This window comes from Rhinolophus sinicus, linkage group LG06, assembly GCF_036562045.2.
Source record: "Rhinolophus sinicus isolate RSC01 linkage group LG06, ASM3656204v1, whole genome shotgun sequence".
NCBI classification, from domain to species: domain Eukaryota; kingdom Metazoa; phylum Chordata; class Mammalia; order Chiroptera; family Rhinolophidae; genus Rhinolophus; species Rhinolophus sinicus.
In genome coordinates this window covers 13242710-13267642 of record NC_133756.1, presented here as the reverse complement: position 1 = coordinate 13267642, position 24933 = coordinate 13242710, and the positions used below count along the sequence as shown (strand labels likewise).

At 55.2% G+C, this 24933-nt stretch overlaps 1 protein-coding gene across 6 annotated transcripts in view; it reads right to left on the bottom strand.

Moving 5' to 3' along the window:
- Window positions 1-24113, bottom strand: part of KCNQ4 (potassium voltage-gated channel subfamily Q member 4) — a 54600-nt gene extending 30487 nt beyond the window's left edge. For 3 of the 6 annotated variants that reach the window (XM_074334506.1, XM_074334501.1, XM_074334502.1), the window contains exon 1: window positions 23483-24113. In XM_074334506.1, coding sequence (XP_074190607.1) covers window positions 23483-23796 — 314 coding nt within the window. In that variant the 5' untranslated portion in view covers window positions 23797-24113. Of the gene's footprint in view, window positions 1-22363; window positions 22543-23482 lie in introns of those variants that run through there. The other 3 variants (XM_074334504.1, XM_074334503.1, XM_074334505.1) reach the window with 2 other exon arrangements.
- Window positions 24114-24933: the final 820 nt, after the last annotated feature.

The following is a 24933-nucleotide window of genomic DNA, read 5'->3' as shown; positions in this document are numbered from 1 at the left end:
GTAGAGACAGTGAGTGCAGGTAGAACTATTTTAAGAAGTTTGACGCAAAGAGTAGAGGCTGAGATCAGTAGCTGGAGAAGAATACAGAGCGTGGGGAATTTTTTTTTTTTAAAAAAGACGAGAGAAGGGGAGTGGAAGAAGTCAGGTGAGAGGGAGCAGTTGAAGATGTCGGAGAGAGAGGGAGCGATCAATGAATGAAGTACCCAGGGGCAGCAGGGAGGCTGGGATCCAGAGTAGGAGCAGGGCTGGTGCTGAGCAGAAAAGACCTGGCCGGCTTCCATGGTGACAGGTGGGAAGGGGAGAGACTAGGTGGGAGAGGAAGGTGGGGGACGGGGGAAGCCCAGAGAGCTCCCACGGGGGTTTGACTTCCTCTATGAAGAAGAGGCCAGGTCCACCTCTCAGAGGTGGGGAGCATGATTGGGGGAAGGGAGTGTGAAGAGATGGAGGAGGTTTGAAATAGCTGGAGTGAAGGATTGGAGAGGATGCTGACCAGGCCCTTGGGGACACAGGCCCATTATCCCCAACAGTGAAAATGGGAGAAAAGATCCAGAACACCACAGGTGCTTGAAACATGCTCTTCTTGTTCGGTTTGGTTTGGGATTTGATGTTTTTGTTTTTAAGCACTGATGATCCTGAGGGCGGAAGCAGCCTGTGTGGGATAAGGGGACACCCCCCACCACACCAGGGCAAAGTAAATACAGATCTAGGCCCTGCCCCTTCCTTCCTCCGGAGCCTCCTTTCTTCCTTCCCTCTCTCCAGTGTCCCTCCTTCCAGACAGTCCTGCCAGTGTCTGCTGCCTGCTTGGCCACCAGCGGGCTCCCTCATTTCTTTTTCTGGCCTTGGTTATATGTGACCCCTCAGACCAGGACCAATCTGTCCCCATTCAGCCAAGTTTCCTGGAGGGCAGAGGGCAGAGGCCATGACCCTCACCACCTTTCAGCGGAAAAAGGTCTCTTAAGCCACAAACAAGAGCTGATACTGCAGAAGGGACTTCAGCTAGACCCAAGAGGCAGGGGGGTACAGTGTGGCCTGGGGGTGCCCAGGATCCCCTGGGAAGAACAGGCTCTTACTTTCTCTTGCAGGGGGATAAAGGGGAGGGGCAGTCAGCCAACCCTCAGAGCGAGGCTCTTTCCAAGAATCCTCAGGGGCTGGGACGAGAAGTTTCCCCTGATCCAGCGATTCTAAATATGGCAAAGGGAGCAAAAGCACGTGACCCAGGGCCCCACACCAGGGCTGCTGCGCAGCCGCTGCTTCTCTGGGCCAGAGGCTGGTGCTGGGGCTCAGGGTAAGAGATGAGGTGTCAATGGAGCCTCAGTTTCCCTGTCTGAAACATGCAGGTGGGGGACAATTCAATAAGGGCTGAAGTCCCTTCAGCCCTATCACTCTCCTGCAGTGGAGTGGCAGGGAGAGGGCTGGCCCTCAGCTCAGTCCCAGATTCTTTGAGGATGTCCCTGGAGGGACAACAGCCGCCAGCACATAGTACAAACTATGAAAAAAATGCCCCCTCTTGGAGGACCAATTAGAAAACGGCATTCTCGTTAGCCTGAAAAATTATAAAAAGCTGACCCCTCTAGATGGCCCCAGTAGAAACAGGCCTCCCGTACTCTGGGCTGACCCCGCCCTGAGCACAAGCTGGATTTCAGTGCCACCGGCATCATCTCAGCTAGGCCCCTCTGCAGTGCAAAAGATGCACAAGGACATGGGGAGCCCGGGGATCACCCTGACAGCCACTGCAGCTCTGGAAGGGCCAACTCTATGTGGTACCACATGGTTCCATGCCCTTCTCCCGGCCGCCACTGATTGCTCTGCAGCTAGAGACGGACCCAAGAAAGGTCCCGCACTGTTGGGCTGAGCCAGTCGGAATGTCTTTCTCAGGAATGGAACTAAGAGCCACAGAGGAAAGTTGGCGGAGGTGCAGAGAAGTGGAGATGAGACTGCTGCTCCAGAATCTCATCCCCCCTCTAGGCCATGAAGCCCAGATGTCCAGGCCATGATGCTACACAAGTCTTCCCTTTCCTTTCAGTACGTGTCCTTCACCTCCACATGACAATTTGTCTTGACCTAGTGTGAATGGTCTTGGTCCCACTAGGCTATGGTAGGTGGTGTCTTCTGGACAAGGTGTTTAATGAGTCATAGCCTGGTTCTCGCCCACCTAGACCTGCTCTGATACCTCCTACTTGTTCACACTGCTTCCCTCTGACCTGCCCGCCATGGTGCACCAGGTAAGTGGGCTGAGCAGGACAGCAACAGGAGCCAAGGGTGGGAACCAAGCGGAGCAAGGACCAGCCGTCTGCTCGGGGCTGGCCAGGCAGCGCTGACGCCTCAAATAAACAGAACATGGGCCTCCCAAGCAGCAAAATAAGAGCAACCTAAAGAATGGAATACACTCAGCCTGAGTTTTAGAAACTTAAACAAGATAGCCAATGGAAACTGTCCCCCGGTTCCATCTGAGCAGCTCCATGTGGGTTTGGGTGACTCAGTTTTACATGCTGAGTGTGGCATAAGATTTCATTTGAACAAAGAGCTTTGTTGCTTTTTAAAAAAGGGCAAAATCCACCAACTTGCAGGATCCAGCCCAACCAAGCTCCTTAGCATGGTTGCAAGGAAGATCCTTACCCACCCTGCCACCTCACTCTGCCCCACTCAGTGCCCAACCTGGCACTCGGTACTCCATTGTTATAGCGCGGTTCCCCCACAACAGCAAGCAGGGCCTTTTCTCCCTTCCCCACCTTTGCTCATGCTGCCCTTCCCCCAGCCCCACTGGGACAGGTAGGAGCCTCCACCTGGCATTCGTTCATGTCCCCTTCCCATCTCTATGCTCACCTCTATTATGGCATTTGCCTGCCTCCTCCTACAGACCAAGAGCTGGTTGAGGCCTTGTCCCTTTCACCTTGAATACCCTGTGCCCCACTCAGAATGGGTGCTGGGTAACAGTTTGCTGAGAGAGGGGACGACCTCAGCACTGGATCTCTCTGACTGGCACGACCCACCTTCCCCAGTGTATGTCACCCTGCTGGCGGGATTATGAGGGAACCCAGGCATCACCCAGCCCAGAGACACAGAGCATTCACTCAGTGACTCACTCATTCATTTATTCCGGAAGCATTTGCTGAATGCTCACCATGGGCCGGGCACAAAGACAGACAGCGTCCCTCCCTTCATGGAGCTTCCATCTCGTGGGGGGAGATGGGTAATAAGCAAACAAAGGTTCAGAATGTGAACGAAAAAGAGTCTATGCAATAAACCTCACAAGCTCAGGGTGGCCACATGGCAGGCGTGATAAACTCAGTGACCAAAAGTAACCACACAGGATTTTCTGATCACAAATTCCTAACTGGGCAGGTCATAGCGGGTAGTCACATCCCAGGCCTATAGCTTTCTGAGCAAAGGTCATTATTTACCTTATGAGCTCTGCCTGTTACTCTTATGCATCTAGGATAACATACCTTTGCAATGTCAGAGTAATTTTCTTTATCTCAAAGGCACAACCACCAGCACCAGAGCACAAGACCACAAGAGCACGAGACCACAGAACCCCTCATTGTTATGTTGTTGCCCACATACCATCTCTATTTACTGTAAATTATTAACAATCCTGTACCTACCATTGTAAAAGAAGTCTGTTTCTTCATTTTGCCTTTTATCCATTCCTAGAGATTTCCCGGCTTTTCTTTCTCTTGCCTCATTAATCTACCACCAATGGATTTCATGCACCTTCCTTAGGTCTTCTCCTTTCATTCTAACATATAAAATAAACTGCAAAACCATTATTCTCTGGAGCATTTGAGATCTTGCTCCCCGGCATGTCATCAGTTTGGCTCAAATAAACTCATAAAAATTCTCTACAGGTTTGGACATTTCTTACGTTGACAACAATGTCAGATGATGATGGAGAAAAATGAAGTGGGGAAAGGGGACAAGGAACATTGGTATGGAAGTTGGACGTAGGCTATTTTATAGAGAGTGGTCAGGGCAAGAGGGCAAGCAGCTTTGAGAAGGTGACATTTGAGCAGAGATCTGAAGAAAATGAGGGAGTGAGCTATGAGGACATCTGGGAGAAGAGGGAAAAGCAAGTGCAAGAGATCTGAGGCAGAGGGTGCCTGGTATGTTCCAGAACCATCAAGAAAGAAGTGCTCCCAGAGCGAGTGAGCTAGGGAAGAATGAGAGGCTGTGAGGGCGGAGAGGCAGTGGAGGTGGGAAGCAGACAATCTACTGGCTATTGTGAGAATTTGGGCTTTTACTACAAGTGAAGTTTTGAGCAAGGAGTAACATGATCTGGCATGCTTGCAAAAGATCATATAGGCTATTGAGTGGAGAATAGACCATGGTGCAGAGAGGAGCTGGGGGAGGGGGCAATGGCCTTTGCCCTATGTGAGCAGGGAAGTTAATGGTATAATCTAAGCAAGAGATGATGGGGATTTGTAAGAGGGGAAAGTGGAGGTGGCAAGAGGTAATCAGATACTGATTATATTTTGGCACTGAAAGATCCCTTAGGGTCAATCAATCCTCTTATAGATGGGAAACTGAGTTCCAGAGAGGAGCATGACCTACCTGTGATCAGAGGCAGAGCAGGGCCTAGCACCAAGATTTCCCAGTTCCTACGATGAAATGTTCTTTTGATTTCTCTTCCTTCTGTAGAAGGACCCAGGCACCTGGCCCTCACCCCCACCTCGACAATTCCCTCATTCTGGCATCACGCTGGGCCAGCCCTCGCCCTTCCTGCTGTATGTGACAGAGTGGCACTGGGTTCAAGGAATGCCCAGGCCTCCAGCTAATTGAGCCTGGCAGAGGTCAGGGTCACCTCTAAGGAACCTTCTGTCCTCTGAATCAGCAGAACCTGTGCAAAGTGGGGAGGGAGGAGGGAGAGAAAAGTCCAAAACAGGGAAAGAGCTTAGTCCCTGCCACTTGGTTCTCAGCACTCCCAGAGCAGAGAGGGCACCAAGAGCTGACACGGTGGAACAGGAGCTTGTGGGAGGCCAGGCCCCCTGGGGAGTATAGGCCCCAAGACTGAGCTCAGCCTGCGAGTCCTGCAGACTCAGCCATTGAGGATCCCACTCAGTGGGAAGTTTAGGGGCCATGATAAGGGAGGGGTGTTTCAGTGCCTTTGCAGCATGCAAACTCGCAAGCCACACCTGGCGCAGTTGGTTACAGCTGCCCTGAGAACCTTGCGTCCCATGGGAAACCCAAGTCCAGGACCAGCCAGACTGAATCCAGCAGCACTAACTCCAATAAGCCCTTTCAGCTGGGAAAGGCTTACTGTGTGAACTTGGGCCAGGAGTGCAACTTCTCTGGGCCTGTTCCACAGCCAAGGTGGAAGGAAGCTGAAAGCTGGAAGCATATTCGCAGACCCTCTCAGTTTCTTCAGCCTTTAAGAGGAGAGGCTGCCCAGCCTGAGGTTCCAGCTGATTCAGAGTCCTCTAAAGGCAGCAGTCTGCTCGGTGACTCTGAGAGAGGTGTCAGGGTTGGGGGCAGCCCAAGGGGAGGTAAGGAATGTGGACAAAGCTAGGAACCTGCACCAGCGGGCTACGTATCTAGCCTGACTCTGCCACCACTCAGCTGAGCTGGGAAACTATCTCTGAGTCTCAGTTTACTCCTCAGTGAGAGAAAGGGGTTAGTAAGGAGGGCCCTACTTGTCCCTGATCCCTCTGGGACTGGTGATTTCAGCTTCCCAAATGGGAAGTGAGGCCCCAGGAAGCTCCTGAAACTGCCAGTCCTGAGGGACTTCTAGAGGAGGGTCTTTTACATTTCATTTGCGTGGTCCTTGTGGGTATAGAAAGTCTAGAGGGACCTCCTTCTACCTCCAAAGCTTCCCTAGAATTGAATATATAAACAATAGCAAGGTGGAGTCAGGGTAGACCAGAGAAGAACTCCCAATAGCTCATTAACCACAGAAAGGTGCTGGAGGTCGGGGAAGGGGAAAAATCGCATCTCTGGTCCTGATGCTCTGCAGAGCCCTGCATGTTTCAGAGCCAAAAGAACGAACGGGCTTGAATTCAGTTCTGACCCTGACCCCTGTCAGGCTCAATAATTCAGCCTTGGCTGTGTGACCTTGAGCAAGTGAACTGTCCCTCTCTGGGACTCAGTTGCTCCATCTATGGAATGGTGCCAACGATCCCTGGAAGCAGGGGTCTGGCTGGGGGAGGGGGGAACGCCCCGCTGAGGGGTTAGGGCAAGGCTTGGGTTCACTTGGGGACACACAGGAGGTTGACACCAGGCGGGGCTCCTCAGAGAGGGAGGGGTTCCTGGGGAGGAGGGCTCCTGGAGGACTCCTGCCCCCACCCCCCGCAGGGCCCTCTGCCCGCTTCCCTACAGCGGCCCCTTCCTCTCCCGCAGAGGCGCTGCGGCTCGGCCCTGCGGGGTCCGCCGGGCTAGCCCCGCTGTCTTGGCACGGGGAGGAGCAAACTGCAAGGGAGGGGCACGACTGGCAGCAAGACATAGTGGTGGGCAGGGCTCCGAGCCTGGGAAGGGCGGGGATTAGGCGACACTGGGCACCGCACGCCGGAGGGGCCGGGGCGGTGCTGCGGCTCCAGTTACCTCCCTGAGGCCTCCCCCGCCCGGCCGGCTTCTTTTTCCGTTTCCAAATTAACAATTGAAAACGCGGCGGCCTGAAAGGCGAGCAGCGGGCCAAGCGGAAAGTGTGAAGGTGCCGCCGCGTACCCGTGGACGTGGGAGGAGAAGGGGGTTAGACACCCTAACTGCCCCGGGCTCCCAACCCACCAATGCCGGGTGCGAGGACTGAGCACCCCAGGACCCTGGGGTGCCAAGCCCCCTAACTCGGATCCTGGCCTGATCCGGCCCCCGATACTGCCCTGGCCAGTGTCGCGGGACCCAGTGCCGAGGCTCGGGGTGGTGCCAGCCCCCAAGGGGGTTGGGAGGGCACTAAGACTGGGTTACAACTACTCTCGAGGCTGAGTGCCCAGGAGAGGCAGGTGCCAGGCAGCACCCTCATAGCACCCTCCTTAAGGGCTTCAGAGTCGGGTAGGTTCGTGTGTGACCTCAAGCCAGTCATTTCACCTTACTGAGACTCAATTTCCTCATCTGGAAAATGGGGAGGGAAGATAATCCACTATACAGAGCTGCTTGTGGGGAATAAATTAAATGAGAAGAGGCATGAGGTTGACCCACAGTGAACACAATGGATAGCAGCTATTATTATCTTATGTTGATGATGATGATACTGTGTCCCTGGCACCCCTCCACCTCCAGCCACAGTCCAAGGAACTGTCCATCAATGGGCAATAATGGAGCTGCCTGGTCTTTCCCCTCACTGCCTCAGGACCTCCCCAAAGCACCACTTGATAGACAAAGAAACTGAAGCCAGGAAGGTCCTTGTAAGGGGCTCCAGATCACGTGAGTGAAAAGAACTAGGGCCTGAGCCCAGGTGCTGACCCACAGGCCTCTTGTTATGGAGACAGTTGTTCCCTGGAGTTGGAGCGCTGGGCATTGGAACCCCCTCCTCAGGGTCCTAAGAGATGGGTGCCAATACCAGGGCATCTGGAACAAGTGCGTGGGTAATGGGGAACAGTCCCCACTCCCAGGCATTCAGGGGCACGGACCAGAGAGCCAAAGAGTGGACACCACCTGGCCCCGGCCCCCCATAATGTAAATTCCATAAATGCAGCAACTTTATCTTGCTCACCACTGTCTCTCCCACACCTGGAGCAGCACTTGGTTCATTGTAGGTTTTCAATAGATGTTTGTTCGGTGGATGGATGAATCAATGAATGAGCAGGTCCCCTTTATACAATTGTGACCTCCCAATCCACCACCTATGTGGACTGCTTCGGGATGCTGTGCCTCTCTCCCCAGCCTGGAGACCCAGGGCAGTGGGAAGGCGGGAGAAGGAAACAAGGACCAAGAAAGAGTGAAGGAGAAGGAAGCAGAACAGGTTCCAGAAGACAGAGTTGAGATCACCTCTTTCTTCCTAGCCCCTATTTCCCACTCCTGTCTGGCAAAGGACTCATTCCACTCCCCTTCCCTCCAACCACCTTTTCACTGACCACCAGATTCCAGCTCCACTCCCATCCCCACCTCCACTCCACTTTCCTTGCATTCTGAGTGCCCCACCCCCTTTACAATCTGACAATGGCTTCTCATGGTTTACAATCTAAAGCCCAAGCTCTTCAGCCCAGAGCATGAGGCTGCACCCACAGTAAGCATCAGCCACGCCGCACCCCTTCATACCCTGTACATTTCCACTCTGGTGACTTTTGCACTCTCTCCTGTCCTTGCACTTTCCTCTTCTCCTCCAGAATCCCTGATCTGCTTTGGGGAAAGTGTGTCCCCAGCCCCTGGCTGAGATTCCTGGGCCTCTCTGGGCATCCAGGCCCCCCTTGTGGTGAGGCTGTTCCTATCTCTGTCCACCCCCAGCCCCACCTTATTAGGATCCATCCACCAAGGGCAAGGTCAGTTCTGACTCCCCCACACTCCCCAGGCTGGCTCAATAGATGCTCAGACGGTATCTGGGAGGGAACAGGAAGACCCAGGCTGCCAGGGCCTTGAGCATCAGTGAGTCAGGATTTTCCCACTGTCCTGTGAACCTCAAGAGTTCTGAGAAAGGGCATCTTGGGTGGGTAGAGGGATAGCCGATGCAAGCCCACCCCAAATACTGGCAGGGCTGAGAAAGAGTACAAATGGAGACCCATATATCATAAGTCTAAATATTTAAAAGTTTAAATCAAGCTAACAAGCTGTTAAATAAAATATGTTCTATCCTTCCTGACACATATACCTTCGTAAGGATCTAGAAGACCAGGTTTGAATTTAAAACCCTGGATTCTTTGGAGCCCCATGCTGGAATTTGGTAGGGAGGGATAGCTAGTTCCTGTTACCCTCCAGTCTGCAGCCTATGGTATGCCCTCTTCTCTTCCCACACGGGGCTCGTCCGTCACGAAGAGAGGCCTTAGGTACACTCCTGTGGCTGCCCTGGCCTGCTTTTCCAGGCTCCATCTACACTGGCTGCAAACAGCTGCCCGTGGGCCTTTGAGTGCTCATACAACAGTGACTCTTGGGATGGCGAATCAGGAAAGGGGCCTGTGCAAGCCCTGGAAGCAGGGATGGGAATTTGGCCAGGGAACTCCAGGGTTACCTGGAATGTGTGCTTGAATAAGGAGGGCTGTGTGCAGGCTCTGGGGTATGTGGTATTGGGGGCACATACAGGCTGAGCAGGCAGATTTCTGGGCCCTCATCCGGGACTCCACCCAGAACGGCCCTGCTTTAATCTGTTTTATATACTGTGCTCCTGTGTTACGTTTCATTTAAAGAACCAGATATTCTGCTTAAAACAGTTTGCAAAGAGTTAATCTAGACCCCTCCCCTCCTACTGAACACAGGGGAAGCTGAGGTTACGGGGTGCCAGGGACCACAGTCACTAAGCACATGACAGCAAATCCAGGGCTCAGGCTGGGGCTCCTGCCCAGGCCGTGGCCTCCACGCACACATTTCTGATCAGGAGGCCAGTGGCTCCAATGCACAGGACACTGGGAGGTAGTGAGTGCTCAGTCCGGAGCAGGCCTGCTGCCGGAGCCTCCTACCTTGACAGGGGGCTGGACCCTCAACTCAGGTTGTTGAGGACCCAGCTCAGGAGTGGACTGAGAGGCCAGAGCAGGCCCGAGAAGGAGAGGGAGTCCTGGTATAAATAACTGTGGGGGGCCGGGATGTTTGGGCCGTCTCCTGGGCTACGCCTGTGTTTACTGCCTAGAGAGGAGGGGCAGGGCCCACACATTTGCCTCCCTGACTTGTAGCCAAATTTCTCCTGGAAGGGGTGGCCCAAGATTAGCCCCAAACACTCCAACTCTGCACCCTATCAGATCTGCCCCCTAACCCTGCCCCAACATGGCCCCTAAACCTCCCTGACATTGCCCCCATCTTTCAGCCCCAAATGCTGCATAGCATTGCATCCCATCAGCTCCAAATGGCCCAGTATTCACCCCCATTAAGTCCCTCTGCTCAAATCGTGGGAGGGTGGGGAGTATGAGGAGGGCAGGGGAAGGTCCTAAGCAGGGGAGCTGGGTGTGTGCCAGGGATCTGAGCTGGGGCCACTGGGCACAGGGGCAGGAACAAACCTCTCCCACGGCCCTGGCCAAGACAGAGGAAGGCCGCAGCCCCCGGATTAGGAAAGTGCAAATCCCTCTCCTAGCCTGGTGTCCACCCCATGCCTGTCATGTGCAGGGTGTTAGATGACCAGACCCCATCCTTGGTCATACCACAGCCAGCTCCTCTCCCCAGCCAGCCAAGCCAAGAGAGAAAAAAACCCTCCATGCAGGAGGGCAAGTGGAAAGGTCCTTTTCCCCACGGGGCAGCAGCTGCAGCCTGGCATGAGTACTGAGACAGGGGTTGATGTAAGTTCAGTTCCAGTCTGCAGGCCAAGTTGCACACATACATGCACGCATGCACACACACACATGAACACACTGCTCAGCTGACTGATGGGTCTTGCTTGGGACTTCAGCTGATTTTCACTGAGAGCAAAGGCTCAAAATTGAGGCTTTGTCCATCAAGGGTCCTAGACAGGTGCCTGGATACCTGGGCTCCAGCCCCATATCAGCTACATCTTAGCTGAATGAACTTAGGCAAGTCTTTTCTCCTTTCTGAGCCTCAGTGTAAAATAGTGTCATAATATCTTTCTCCAGGGTTATGAGAATTCAGTGGGATTTACTGAGCAAACATTAATTAAACCCCACACTGGGCCAGGTATGCCTGAAAGTGCTTTGCGGACTATCAAATGGGAAGTGGATGCCCTTCCCAGTAGGAGGTAGCATTTTGGACCCAGAGGCTGAGGCTTAGAGATGTGAAGACACCTGCCCAAAACCACCCAGAGGGGACCAGAGCCACCAGCCACCAGATTTTACTGTTGTTTATTGTTGGGGACAAATGAGACTCTTGTTCAGAGCCCGGGCTCCATGCCCTGTTCTGGGCCTCAGTTTCCCCATCAGTTGGATGAAAGTGAGAACAGTGATTTCCACAACCTATTGAGCTGTGAGAAAGGGAGGGGGAGGGGAGCTGGAGCAGGCTGTCACCTGGGCTCTGCCTCTTTCTCCAAGACACCCCACCATTAGCTAGGCCAAATCCCTGGGCGCTCTCATGAGGTGGTTCTAAGGCCACTCTTCTGGGACCGTCATAGACCCCAAACCCATATGCCTAGAGCCCCTTTGCCGGCAGCCTCGGGGCCTGCACCTACCCCCTCTGCTTCCAAGGCCTCCTTTAGCTCAGCCACACACACCTTCCTCCAGGCCAAGCTTTGCATAAGCAGCTGTACTTTCCCTACAGGCAAAGTCCTAGGGCTCCAGGCCAGGTCCAGCCAGGCCCTGGCAGGGTTAGCGGGCAGCTCCAGAGGAGCCGCTCAGGGGGCTAGGCATGAAGGGAAGGCAGAGGTAAGAAAAGACCAAGTGAATGGCATCCCCAGGGCTTCCTGCCAGAATCTCCCCCTACCATCCTCCTTGCCAGACCCAGACCCAGACCCAGAAGGTGTTTGTAAAATACCAATCTGCCTATGGCTGTCCCATGTTCAGTTCCTTCTTCTGATCTTGGTCTCCTCCAGGAGTCGCTGCTCCTCAGCCTGGCATTCTCAGCCTGGCCTTGCCCATGTCCCAGCCTCTTCTCTGCACACCTCCTGCCCTCTCTAGGCTCCCACTCTCCTGACTTCTCGCAGTTCTTTGCAAACGCCATGTTCAGCTTCACCTCTGGGCTAGCTCAGGCTGGTCCCTCTGCCTGGAATGCTGTTCCCTGCTCATTTTTGCCTTGTCAACTTCTACTTCTACTTATCTCTCAGGTCTCAACTTAAACTTTTCTCCAGGAAGCCTTCCTGGCGATGCCCAGTTTGGGGCTGGGTTTGGCCCCTCTATGCTGGGCTCCCACAGGACTCCATGGTGCCTAAACAACTGCCGAATTCCTGGCCCATCTCCACCAGGGAGCAGGGGAGGGTCTGATTCACTCCTCTGTCCCTAGTATCTGGAATAGGGCCTGGTCCCAAGGGACTACAAGCAAAGGCTTCCCAAATGAGAGCGAGAAAGGAGTGAGTCCTCAGTGTTAAACTGGGGTGCAGGACAGGACCTTGAACTTAGAGCCTCAACTGGTTCTCATAGCCTCCCAGCAGGCAGTCTCAGCAGGGCGAGTTAGGCATAGTGTTAATATGTCAGGGAAGGCCACAACCCCAGAGCTGGATTTCTGGGCTATGAATCCCAGCCCTACTACCTAAACCCAGGCAAGTTACTCAACCTGTCTGTGCCTTGGCCCCCTCATCTGAAAATGGGCATATGATAGTATCTCATTGGGTTGATGAGAGGAAAAAGTGAGAGAAGTCATGGCAAGTTCTTGGAGTAGTGTCTAGCACAGTGTAAGGGCTTAATAAGTATTTGCTATCATTATCTTTATTATTATTGAGTCACAGAAGGAGGGGGAGGCTGAGACTCAGAGAGGGAGGTAACTGCTGGAAGCCACCCAGCAGGAAAGTATCTCTTGACTTCTACCCCACCCACACCCCCACATACACCATGAGTACTCCCACCCTCCCTGCCACTGCAACTCTGCAAATCTGCTCCGGCCCTCTCACACCAGATTCCTTGCACACTCAGGCCCTCTCACACCAGATTCCTTGTACACTCCGGCCCTCTCACACCAGATTCCTTGCACACTCAGGCCCTCTCACACCAGATTCCTTGCACACTCAGGCCCTCTCAAACCAGATTCCTTGCACACTCAGGCCCTCTCACACCAGATTCCTTGTACACTCAGGCCCTCTCACACCAGATTCCTTGCACACTCAGGCCCTCTCACACCAGATTCCTTGTACACTCAGGCCCTCTCACACCAGATTCCTTGTACACTCAGGCCCTCTCACACCGCAGATTCCTTGTACACTCAGGCCCTCTCACACCACGGATTCCTTGCACACTCAGGCTGAAATTCCCTTTCTGCTGGGCATTCACCACGTACTGGCTGTATGAAAGCTTCTGTGTCCTCTTTGATACAATGGCATAATGATAGTGCCTACCTCCTAAGGTTCTTGGAAGGATTAAATGAGGTAGCATGTGGAGAACACTTGGCACAATACCTGTATAGATTAGGCCATGAATCTTATTACTATATGAGAACTCTGTTAGAACGCAGAGCCTGGCTCCCGTAAGTGCATGGTTGTCATAGAGCTCCCCAGGCCTCCAGCCTGTCTGGGGCTCCTGAGGAAAGAACTGCCAGTCTGGTCGATTTGCTCTTACAGGGCCGACATACCACCCCTCCACCCCTGCAACGTGCCTTCCTCAGGGCTCAAATCAGTGCAGGCTAGGATGAGATGAGGGGCCCAGGATCCAAGAGTAGAGGGAGATAAGAATAGTAAAAGCACAACAAGCCCGCTGGTCTTCACAGCACTTTGTAGTTTAGGAAGTACTTGATGCAGGAGGCAGCAGGGTGAGGTGGGGGGTAGAAATGATAATGGTCACTCTACATAGACAGAAGTTAGAGCCTCAGAGAGGTCAAGTCACCTGCCTGGGGTCACACAGCCTTTAGGAAGCAGAGGAGGGAACCAAACCCCAGCCTTCTAACTCCTGGTCCAGTGCTCCTTTAACTGAGGGGTGAGCACTGATTCTGGCTGACCCTACTGCCCCACACTCCAATCTTGGCAAGAGTCCTGGGCTGACCCTCACTACACTCCAGGTCAGGCAGGCCCTGAGGCCCAGGACGAGTAGACAGTGGACACTGACCGCTCCTCCATCCCGCTGATCCTTCTAATCCTACCCAGACTCCCCCCACTCTCGCCCGAAAGCTCAGGAGGGAGGAGGCAGGATGGCGCCCAGACTCAGGGATTTCACGCACCAATAATATTTTAAAAAACACTTTGGGACAGCGTAAGGTTGTCAACTTTTAATTTTGCCAAGTAAGGGCATTTAAGAAAAAATTCCCAGCCCCATCATTTTGGAAAAGAAAGGACATAATCTCAGACTAAAAGACAGTCTTTTAAATGGAATAAATTTAGCTTTATGAAAAAGTCATCATGCTGTCCTTATTTCCCTCGGTTTTGCCTTAGGCCACTGAAAACCGTCATGGGTCTGCTGAGGTGTCTGAGAACCGTTTGGAGCTAGGGCTTGGGAGCCAGACGGACATGGATTCGAATCCTGACTCCACCATGGACAAGCTGTGTCATTTGGTGCACATTATTTCCCGTCTCTGAGCCTCAGTTTCCTATCTGTGAAATGAGAACAATAATAGTGCCTGCCACTGCCAAACTGGGAGAACTGAATGTCTGCAGAGGGCAAGCTCATGGGAAAAGATCAGACAAACTCTGCTTCCCAGCCTGGTGTCTCCCTGTCCTGCAATTGCCTATGGCTCCCCATTGCCCACAGGGAAGCCTGAGGGTCAAGGACCTGTCCTCAGGGTCCTGGACACACCAGACTCTGCAGACCCTGGGGCGAAGAGTCCCACCTGAAAGCCTTTGCTCTAGCTGCTGCCTGGAGTGCACCCAGGACAAAAACCATGAGAACTGCCAGCTCAGTGCCTGCACACAGAGGACCTAGGGGCCCTTTCTCCAATTTCTCTCTAGTTGGCAAAACCCTTCTCATCCTTCAACCCACCCTCAGCACCACTTAATTTCCTGGCCCAGCAAACATTCTCTAATTACCAGCCAAGTGCCAAGCACTGTGCTCGCCCCCCACCACCCAGACCTCACAGTCTGATGAGGAAGAGTGCAGAAGAACACCAGGGCTGGGTGACCAGAGCCTGGAGGACTCTGAAGGGCTCCACGTCGAACCTGGGATGGGAGTGGGCAGGGAGTGATTCCAAGAAGAGGTGATGCTCAAACTGGGATTTGAAGGATGAACAGGAGTTCGTTAGATGACAGGGTGGGTGGGAGAGGCAGGAGTTTGAGGCAAAAGGAAAAGCACTCAGAGCATTAAACAGCACATTTGGGGACACCACAAGTTGTTTCTTAGATGAGGAGCAAAAGACAAGCTTGAGGGAAAGGGGTTCCTGACTTGGGCACTGGGGGTCGGGGAGTCACTATGGAAGGGGAGGAAGGGAGGGCTGGAGGGAGATACTGAGTTTGAGGAAGTGAGTGCAGAGGCGCAGCAGCTACACAGGAAGCTCAGGGAGAGAACTGCAGAGGGGAGGCTGTCATCACAAAGGAGACCCCCAGTGTCACAGCAGTGTCTGAGACACCCCCCCATGGAAACTGTGCACAGAGAGGAAGAACCAGGACACAGCCCTGAGGAGTCCCAACATTCAAGTGGCAGAAAGAGGAAGCTGAGCTGCTCACAACCAAAACAGAAGAACCAAAGAGGCAGCTGACAGGAGTCAAGGGAAGGGAATGTTTGAGAAGACGGAGCCCAACAGGCAGTGCCTTGGCAGCCTCCCAGGGAGCCACATTCTGGGTTTGAGTCCCACCTCTATAACTTATTAGCTGTGTTGACCTTGGTCCTTAATTCCCCTATCTGTAAAATAGGGCTAATTTATTTTTTAACAAAAAAGGAGGCTGAAGGACACACGGGGAGGGGCTGACACACTCTTTAGGCCTTCATGGCATCCCCAGACTGCGCCTCCCTCCCGCTGCTGGGCCATGGGCCACACTCTCCTCCCCCATCCTCGGTCTCTCCCAGCAGACTGCCACCAATCCGCAGAGGTCAGAGAACTGGATGAGTGAATGACATCAGGGGCTGCTCTTTCCTTTTGAGATCAGGATGGGAGGCAGCTTTCCTGGGTTCTCAGCTACTCCAACACCACTCCCATCTATTGAGGAGGGGAGATGGAGAAGCCCACTGTCTGCTGTGTCCTTGGGCAACCAGGTCCTTTTTCCTGGCCTCAGTTTTCCAATCTGTGAAATGAAGCCATGGATCTGCTTCAGCTCTGAGGCCCTTTTGGCTCTGATGCTCTGTGGCAAGACGAATCGAAAAAGGGTGAGGGTAGAGAGGCCTATTGCGGACCTGCTGGGGCTGCCCCAGGGGAGGAGGTCCTACAGGGGTCTGGGTCCCCATTGTGCCCAGGGACTGGTCCCTCTGAAAGAGGGTGGCAGCCAGGCCAAGGAAGGCAGGAGCAGAGGCACCCGGGATTGTGCTGACAAAGCTGTTCCTTCTCCCCTCCTTTTCTCCCTACCCCCTCCCCTCCCAGGGGACAGCCGAGCCCAGCAAAAAATAAACCCAAAGACGGTGACCTGGACAGGCCTAAGGCTCCCAGGGAGGAGCGGCACGAAGGAAGTGTGGAGGAAAGGCAGCCAGTGTCCACCCCCACCTCCCAAAAGCCAAGTGCACCTGATTTGATCACTCTCCCTCCCAGGCTCGATCTACTCTCCATCCTTCATATTGTGAGGGAAGGGTGCCACTTGCTTGATAGGGACAATGATTGGAGTAAATCTTATCCAGCTCAGCTAGACGTGGGTCCCCAAGGTTTGGAAAGAGTACCCCAGGGAATCTCACTCTACCTCCTGGCTATTGGGCAGTCCTTCCTGCTGTCTGACCTCCATCCCTTTTGCTTCAATTATGGTCCATTTATTTCCAACAAGCTTTCCCCTTGTCCCACCAGCCTGGCCTAGATGTCTGAGGAGTCACAGAAGAAAGTATCCCCAGATTTCCCTGCAGAGATTAGGGTTGGCCCAAGGACCCCATTCCATCCACTGTTGCTTAAATCTCCAAGAGGAAGGGAAGAGGGAAGGAATCGCTGCGCTCCAGGCTCCCTTTGCCTCCCTCCCTCCCTCAGGCGCTGCCCACGGATTACCAGCCCAATTAGTCTGCTGCCTGGGGCTGCCCCTCCTTCCTCACCCCCCAGGTGCCAATCCTCAGGGCACTCAGATCCTGCCCTAGGGACAGAGTTGCCCAAAAAGCCTGGAGTCTTAGGGGGCTTTGTGGAGGCCCCAGAGATCTGACCAGCACCCTCTCCCAGCCCCTCAGAGCTGGGGAACGGGGGCAGGCAGACCCCTGGGTGCCCTTCTAAATATTGCCCGCTCTTCTGAGGGACCCACAGAGAAGGTGCTGGAAGAAAAACTCCCCAGCCCCCAACCCTACAAAAGTCAAGGCCCTGAGATAGTATCTCCTCCCATTCATGCAGAGCACGTCTGTGCCAAGCAGCCCTGAGTGGCCCAACCGCTTCTCTAGCCCCATTTTACAGAGGGAGATATTGAGGCTGGGGACTAGGGTGGAGTGGGGGTAGCCACTTTTTCAGTAAGTGTTGGGATTGCGATCTCTAAATCTCCTTTGGGATTCCCTGTCCCCATTCCCCAGGATGATACGCTCAGGAGAGAGTAGACGATCGCCCTCCTCTCCCAGGGGTTCTTGGCTTGCCTCTGAGCACCATGGCTCCACTTCTATCTCCCTGGAGCCAGGCTAGCTGCACACAGTTTGACAAGGAGGCCCACACCTCGGCCATACAGTGACACTTGCACATACACCCTCCTTGCCGTAAACACACAGACATGCTCACACCTACACCCAGACCTCTTTTCAAGTCCTTGACAGAGGAGGCAGGAAAGGCCAGTGGTCCTGGCAGGCTCAGCAGCAGCCTCGCCTGCCCTCCCATCCCTCTCCAGCGTAGGCCGCAGGCACGGTCCACCTCCCTCTGCTTCCCCAGGCAAAGCACACAGTTGATGCTCTTTAACTTATTTGTCACATGAAAGAAGGAATTAATAAGGTCCTAGGGCCCCAGGAGTCCTGGGGCCACCATTCACTGGCTGTGTGACCTTGGGCAAGTGAGTGACAACCCTTCACTGGCCTCACTTTCCTCAAGTGTGAAATGAGGGTAATAATGGTGCCCGGCTGATATAATGGCTGTGAGGGTTAAACGAGAGCCTGAAAGTAAGAGGCTCGGCATAGGCATGGCACAGCCTAGATGCTCCTCAGAAATCCACACAGACACATCCTTGGGCTCCCCGGGACAGCCGCTCACCCCATAACACAGGGAAGCGCCTGCTTTCTCCTGGCATGCCCAGACACACTCACTGCGCTGAGCCAAGGACACCAGTCAAACCTCTCCCCGGTGAGGAGAATGGCAATAATCACAACACTATGATAACAGTGGTGATGACGACGATGGTGAACGTTTGTGCCCTGCATGGTGTCAGATGTTGCAACTCATTCAGCCCTGACAATCCTAGAAGCAGCTATGATTATTATGAGAAAACTGAAGCTCAGAGAGATTAAATAATTTGCCCAAGGACACATAACTGCTAAGGGTAGAACCAGAAATGAACTCCAATCTGTCAGACTCGGACCCCATGCTCTTACCCCCCAGTGGGACAGCCTCTGGAGAAATAACAAATCTCCCTCTTCCTCCAGCCCCAGCGCCACAGCTCCTTCGGTTAATGAGGGCTGCCCAGGGCAGACATGCAGAATTCCCTGCTGGGCCAAAGACCCACATCAGTGCAGGGAAGGAAGAGGGGTGAGAAAACCTCCAGCCAGGGATGTTCCCTGCAGGGCCTCCCTCTGGGGGTGGGGACTGAGGCAGGGGCTGGGCCTTGGGGGCTTGCGGAGCCTTTCTCTTTCCCTGCTTCCCAAGCAGTTTCAGTTCCCTTGACTGGTTCAAAGAACCTTAAATTAAATCATCCACTCAAAGTGCTGCCATAAGCCTGAGAATAATCACCTCTTGAAACAATTCTGGCTCCAACATTCTGAGAATAGAGCCTTCTGCAGCAATGGGGATTGAAGTCAGACATTCAGCAGCACTTCCTCAATGGAAGGAATAAATGTACTATGGAGTTGGGGTACGGTAACTGACAATGAGAGATCTAACCTGCTCCTGTGACCCCAAAGGAGAACTCAGAAAGAGGGAGCAAAGGAGCATCAGGGGGAGGGAGAGGGCTAGAATGCTGGCAGGATGGTCTCTCCACTTGCCCCCTTCTTATATAAGACCAAACAAAAGGATGGGGTTTGGGTCACACTCCAAGATTTTCCCCATTACAAAGCCAAGTTCTTGGAGCATCAGTCTTCTCTATTGGCTGGGATGAGGAAAAATATTATCTAAACATTTAGATATGATCTTGGAGGCAGAAGGCCTGGGTTCCTGGCAGTTCTACCACTGACTTGCCAGGTGTGACCTTAGCCGAGTATCTGCCCCTTTCTGTGCCTTGGTGTACCCACCAGTCCACCACAGGGCTGGACAGAAAGACCTCAGAGGGCCTTTCAGGAGGAGCAAAGGCAAGCAAAGTTCTCGGAAGCCTGCTACGCCACTCCTACATGGTCTGAGGCCGCCCTCCAAGGTGGATGCACAACACACAGACCCGTAAGGGCAGCCCTGCTGTATGGACAGGTGAGCAAAAACTCAAGGAAGGGGACGACTGTATGCTGTTGTCCTGCCCCAGGCCCAGGTGTGTGTCTGTGAAGTCAATGAGAGCAGTTGCGCATTTGATTTCTTTTCGTTGGATGTATGTCACCTGTGCCTTTGTGACACCCACGGGCATGTGTGTCCAGGTTGCAGTGAGTATGTGCATGAGACACACAGACGGGCGTGTAGCAGGGATATGCGTGTGTGCAAAGCCATGTACAGCAACGATGTGACTGCATTGGGTGAGACTGGGCAGTTTCCATTCAGTTCCACAAAATCCGGCCACGGCCCACCTCCTGCTGCCTGTATGCTGGGTGCTGGGAACAGAGACAAATGACACAGGAGTACTGTTCCTGAGGAGCTTGGGGATAGGGTGCTGCTGAAGCTGAGGTGCAAGAGAAAGACAGCGCCGAGTCAGACCCAGCTCCCAGCTGTGGCTCCTCCACGCTCACTGGGTGACCTCTCTTGAGCCTCAGTTTCCTCACCAGCAAATGAGGAGGATGACAGCACTGCCTCACCTGCTCGCTGTTGAAGGACACATGAGAGTGGTTTACAGAGAACTTAGCACGGTGCCCGGCACAGAGCTGATACTCCACACGTGATCAGAAATTTCAGTTCAAACTCCAAGAGTCAACCCAAGCGGCTGCAGGGAGCAGGAGGAGGTCCTAGATGGGGCGTTAGGAGTCTTCGGGTCTGGTCCTGCATCTGCCACTGATTTATTATGTGATAGCCTCAGCTTTCTCATAAGCAAAATGGGGCTGTCAAATATGAGGACCCACCTGGCAGGGATGCCTGAGAGCTGTGCGTACCTTTTGCTGGGATTATTTCCAACCCAGGCAACTGTCCTTCTCAGATGGTCACGGGGGAAGTTAGGGGGCCTCTGGGGTTAGGAGTCTGAGGGCTCCAGGAATGGCCACCACCTCCTCTCTTCCCCATTCCCACAGCTTCTGACCCCAGGGACAAGGCTGACAGAGGATGTTTACAGAGCGTAAACCTTCACATAGAGAAAGTCTGCTGGACCGCTGGGGGCTGGGAGCAGCAGAGTCTCACAGGGGCGCAGGGAAGATAGGGGGAAACGGAGCTTTGCTCTGTCCCAGCCCCTTTCAGCCCTCTGACTTCCAAAGGGAGGCTGGGGTGGGCTTTGACAGGGTGCAGGGAGGTGAGCATTCCTCCAAAAGCTCCAAAAGCATGATAGGCAGTGATGTGCTGTTTCTCAAAATTCAGAGAGCAGGGCCTGTGAAGGATTGAGGGCTTAAATCAGGGGCCAGGGCACAGGGAGAGGTCAGGGGCTTGGTGACAGGACCAAGGACCTCAAGAGAGGAGGGAGAGCTCAGAGAGGGGCCAGCAATCCCTCCTTCTAGATCTCAATAAGGAGAAGAAAGGAGTCAGCGGTTCCCGCTTCCCAGAGGACGCAGCTGCTGGCAGAAGAGATGGAATCGGGGCTTGTCCTCTGGGCAATCTCCACACCTCAGTGCCAGAAAAGGTGCAGGTTCTGTGTGGGGTCCAGTGGGACTTGGCTGGCAGGTGTGAGGGAGGTGTCTCCTAGGGTGAATGAACCTGGCTCACCCCAGTTCCCTTCTTCCTGAGCCCTTCTCTTCTAGGCTTTTCTGCTGGGGCCCCTCCTACCAGGGCCTGAGACTCTGAGAAGGAAGTCAGCTAACTGTGCACATTGGACTCCCCTTACTAGGGCTGCCTCTGAGGGTCACTGGGGAGGGGGGAAAATATTTCACTAAAAGTGCCCCGTAGGGCGAAAAGTCCAACAGCAGGACTTTTGTGACTCGCCCAAGACCCTGCCATAAGTGACTGAGAAAACCCACATCCGAGCTCTTTGAGAGCAGAAGCCTCCTGTGCGCCCCCCTCCCCCAGTCCCAATAATAACATCCATCCCTCACATACTGACAAGCCCTCGCAGCTCACCAAGCTCTTTCCCACCCATTACCACATCCAAGAGGGAGGCCACAAGGTTGGGGTTTCTATGCACTTTGATGGCCTAGAGATCGAAAACTCAGAGAGGCCCAGTCGTCAACCCAAGATTACACAGCACAGGAGAGGTAGCGCTCCTGACCCCTCAGCTTCCTTTGATCTCTAAGGTGGAGACCAGTTCCCTGAGATCACAGTGCATTTCCTCCCTTAGGGCTCCTGAGATGCCTCGGCTCTGGACTCCTGGGGCCAAGCGGTCAGAATAAGCATGCCCCTGGCCAGGGCATTCCTGGCATCCTGAAAGGCAGGATGTGGGGCAAAGGTACCAGCGGATTTAGCTCCTACAGAGGAAGGAGAGGCCCTACCAGAGGAGGTGAAGACAGTGGCTGGCCAGGGGACACAAGATGGGTCCTTCACCTTTAGTGACCCTTGTGGGGGCCGAGAGGCCAGGCCTAGGGAGTAAGGACCCCTATCTCCGAGCCCTATTTGCTTTCGCAGGCCCAGGCAGGGCTTGAAAAAGTCACCTCCCAAGAGAAACCCAAGGAGGCAGCAACTGCTCCCTGTGGGGTGTCTCTCCCTCCTTGAGCACCAGCGGCTGCAGTGTGGGCAAAGGCGCCACAATGCAACCACTCTTATTAGCAGTCCCCTGCCCCTTACCCCCAACCCCACTGTCCCTTGTACCCCAACATAGGACCTCCATCACTCCAACAGCTCTCTTTGCAGCAAAAACATTCATTCCAGGCCTCCCAATGGGCACTGGGGGTCAGGCTACTCCTAACCACTGACCCTGACCCTAAGTCTCACCTCATGTCTTCAGCAGTCTTAACTCTGCCCCTGGCCTAGCCCAGCGGGGATCTCTGCAGAAAGTCAGAGCTGCCACCCCAGGAGCTTACGAGCTGAGAGTAAGCTTCCTCTACCCTCCCTATGGCCAGGGGGCCCCTTTGCCAGCGTTTTTCTCCCCTTTACGTTTGAAATTCTGTGAGCCCAGGTAGGATGAGGCAGAGGCAGACAAGCAGGGACAGGCAGAAAGACAGACCAAAAGACAGTGGAAAGAGATAAGTAGAAGAGTGGGACAGGCGGACAGGCGGACACACAGCCACACAGATAACGTGGACATGTCAACAAAGAGATGGAAAGAGACAAGCAGAGAAGCTGCTGGACAGTTAGGCAGAGATGAATGAACAGGCCCACTTGCATACAGGTGGAAACTCACTCCGGCAGAGGGACAGTCAGGCTGGCAGAAGGACTGTCAGACGGTCAAGTGGACAGACAAAAAGACCACTCAGGAGACCCAAGATAAAAGGGTCCTCTCTGGGGGAAGCAAGAAGGGATTAACAGCGGTACATTTTCCAGGAACCAGAGGTCTCTCTCCCTCAGGCACTTCAGAGCGTCCCAGCCCCAGGCCTGGCCCTTCAACTGATATCCGCGGGCCTCTCAAGTTCCAGGCTGGGCCAGGCCGTCCCCCAAGACTGAGTTCTGAGCTGCCAAAATTCACTCTTTACATCCAAGAGCGGTCAGTGTTTTTGAAAGTTGTAGGAGCCTGGTGAGGGGGAGGAGGGGGACCACAGCGTCAGTGTTTCCAAACCTACCCCTCTCCTCTTTCTTTTTCCCTCGGTTGCCAAGAGCCAGGCCTGGTGCAGCGGCCAGCGAGCTGGGCAGGCTAGCCAGCCAGGCAGCAGAGCAGGCAGGGCGGCCCGCTGTTGCCGCTGGGAGGTTGAGGGTGGAGGGGAGACTGAAGACTCAGTTAACTCAGAAAGCACACTAGTGTCAGGGTTCCGGTGGCTCACTGCGACCCCTAAATACCTACAATTGGAGGCCTGCCCTAGGCTGGGGTGGAGACTGTCCCTGGAGAGGGACGTCTCCAAGGGGAGCCCGGGGGGGGGGGGGCACAGTAGTAAGAGCTGGCGAGAAGGTGACAGAAAGTGTATGGGGCCCAAAGGGTCCCCTTTGTGTCTGGGACACAGGGCGAGAGGTGAGGAAGAGGCAAATAGCACCCCACTGTAGTGGCTCCAGATTGCAGAGAGGATGGGGGACAAGAAGCTGGTTGTGGGGAGTACCTGGGACAGAGGTGCAGGGGTTGGAGGTCAGGATGGAAATAAGGAGTTGAAATGGCAGAGATCAGAAGAGAGTTAAAGCCAGGGTCAAGGTTTGGAGATTGGGGGTTAGGGTCATGTTGGGGGGATCATTAATAGGGCTCAGGCCTAGGGGGAGAGGCATGAGGGTCGGCCATGGGGATGGGGGACAGGAGGCGGAGTCAGGGCGGAGCAGCCATCCCCCGGGAGCCCAGGCCCGGGCAGGCGCTGCGCGGGGGAACACGGGGTCGCAAACTCACATGAAGACGTGGTAGACGAAGGCCCAGCCGCGGGGTCGTTCCAGCACGTTGTAGACCCAGTTCTGCAGGCGGCGGTAGCGCTTGTGCGCAGCCGAGGAGCGCTGGCCGCAGGCGGAGCTGGAGCCGGAGCCCGGCCCTGGGAGGGGCGCGCCCGGCGGCAGGGGGCTGCCCAGGAGGCCGACGCGGCGCGGGGAGCCGCCCCCGCCTGCCTCGCCCTGCTCGCTCTGCACAGCGGTGAGCGCCACCAGCTCGGCGCGGGGGGCGTCCCCGGGCGGGGGGGCCAGGCCGAGGCGGCGCGGGGGGGCCTCGGCCATGGGCGGCGCCAGGCGGGGGGCCCGGGGCCCGGGGACGGTCCGGGACGGGGGTGCGCGCGGGGCGCTCAGCGGCGCATGGCTCGGACCCGGGGCCAGACGGGCGGCCCGGGACGGACGCCGGCGGCGGGGGCTAGGGGCCGGACTGGGGCCGCGCCGGGGTCGGGGGCGGGCGCTCGGAGCCTGGGGGCCGCCGGAGCCCGCACTGACCGCCCGCTTCCCCGGCGACTGGGGCGGCTCTTTCCGACTCCAACTCTCTTATTACGCGCTCCATGCCGCTCGCCTTTCCACCTGCCGCCGGCGCGCCGCTCACATGTCACCCTCCCCGCCCCGCCCCTCCCCCGCCCGCCCCCGCCCGCCCCGCAGCCGCCTTCCCAAATCGGGAGGGAGCGAGAGAGCGAGCGGGGCGGAGGGAGGGGACGCGCGGCAAAGGCGGCGGGCCAGGGCGCACCGGCCGCGCGGGCCGCCCAGTCCCTGCCGCCGGGACCTGATCGCTTGGCGGCGGGCCCAGGGGCAGCGCGCGGGGCCGGGAGGTTGGCGGTCGGCAAGGGGTGTGCACCGCTGCAAGGGGCTGTATGGACCCTCTGTGGCTGTGGCTGGGACCCCTCCTGTGTGGTGGTGGAAAGTGGGGCGTGGAGTGTGGAGTTGTGGCGGCAGTCGCGGTTGGGACACGCGTCCTGTGGAGTTTGGGTGGGAGTGGATGCATAATTGTCTGCTGTGTGTGCAGAGTGGGTGGCTGTGGGCTTCCAGGTAATGAGATTGAGTCAGTGGAGGTGTGGGTCCTGGGTCCGATGGGATAGGTGTGAAGACGGGTGTGCAGAATCCAACCCGCTGGATGTCGGTGGTGTAAGCGATGAGGTGTGCCTTTGCGCTTTGTGCGGGGTGCGAAATTGTGCCGGTGAGCACCCCTACCTGCAAGGCCTACTGCCCAGCGCTGACGAGTGGCGTCAGTGTGTGTAGCACAGTGTATCTCAGGTGTGTCTGTTTTTCCTCTCATCCACCCCACCTCTGAGCTTCTTCATGACGGGGGTAGGCCACCCAGCCCCAAATAAGCGTCTCCTCTGCTCAAGGCTCAGTCTGAAGTGTTCCCTTGCCTTGACCCCAGGTCAGGGAACTAGTTGCAGGGCACGTGGGTGCTGG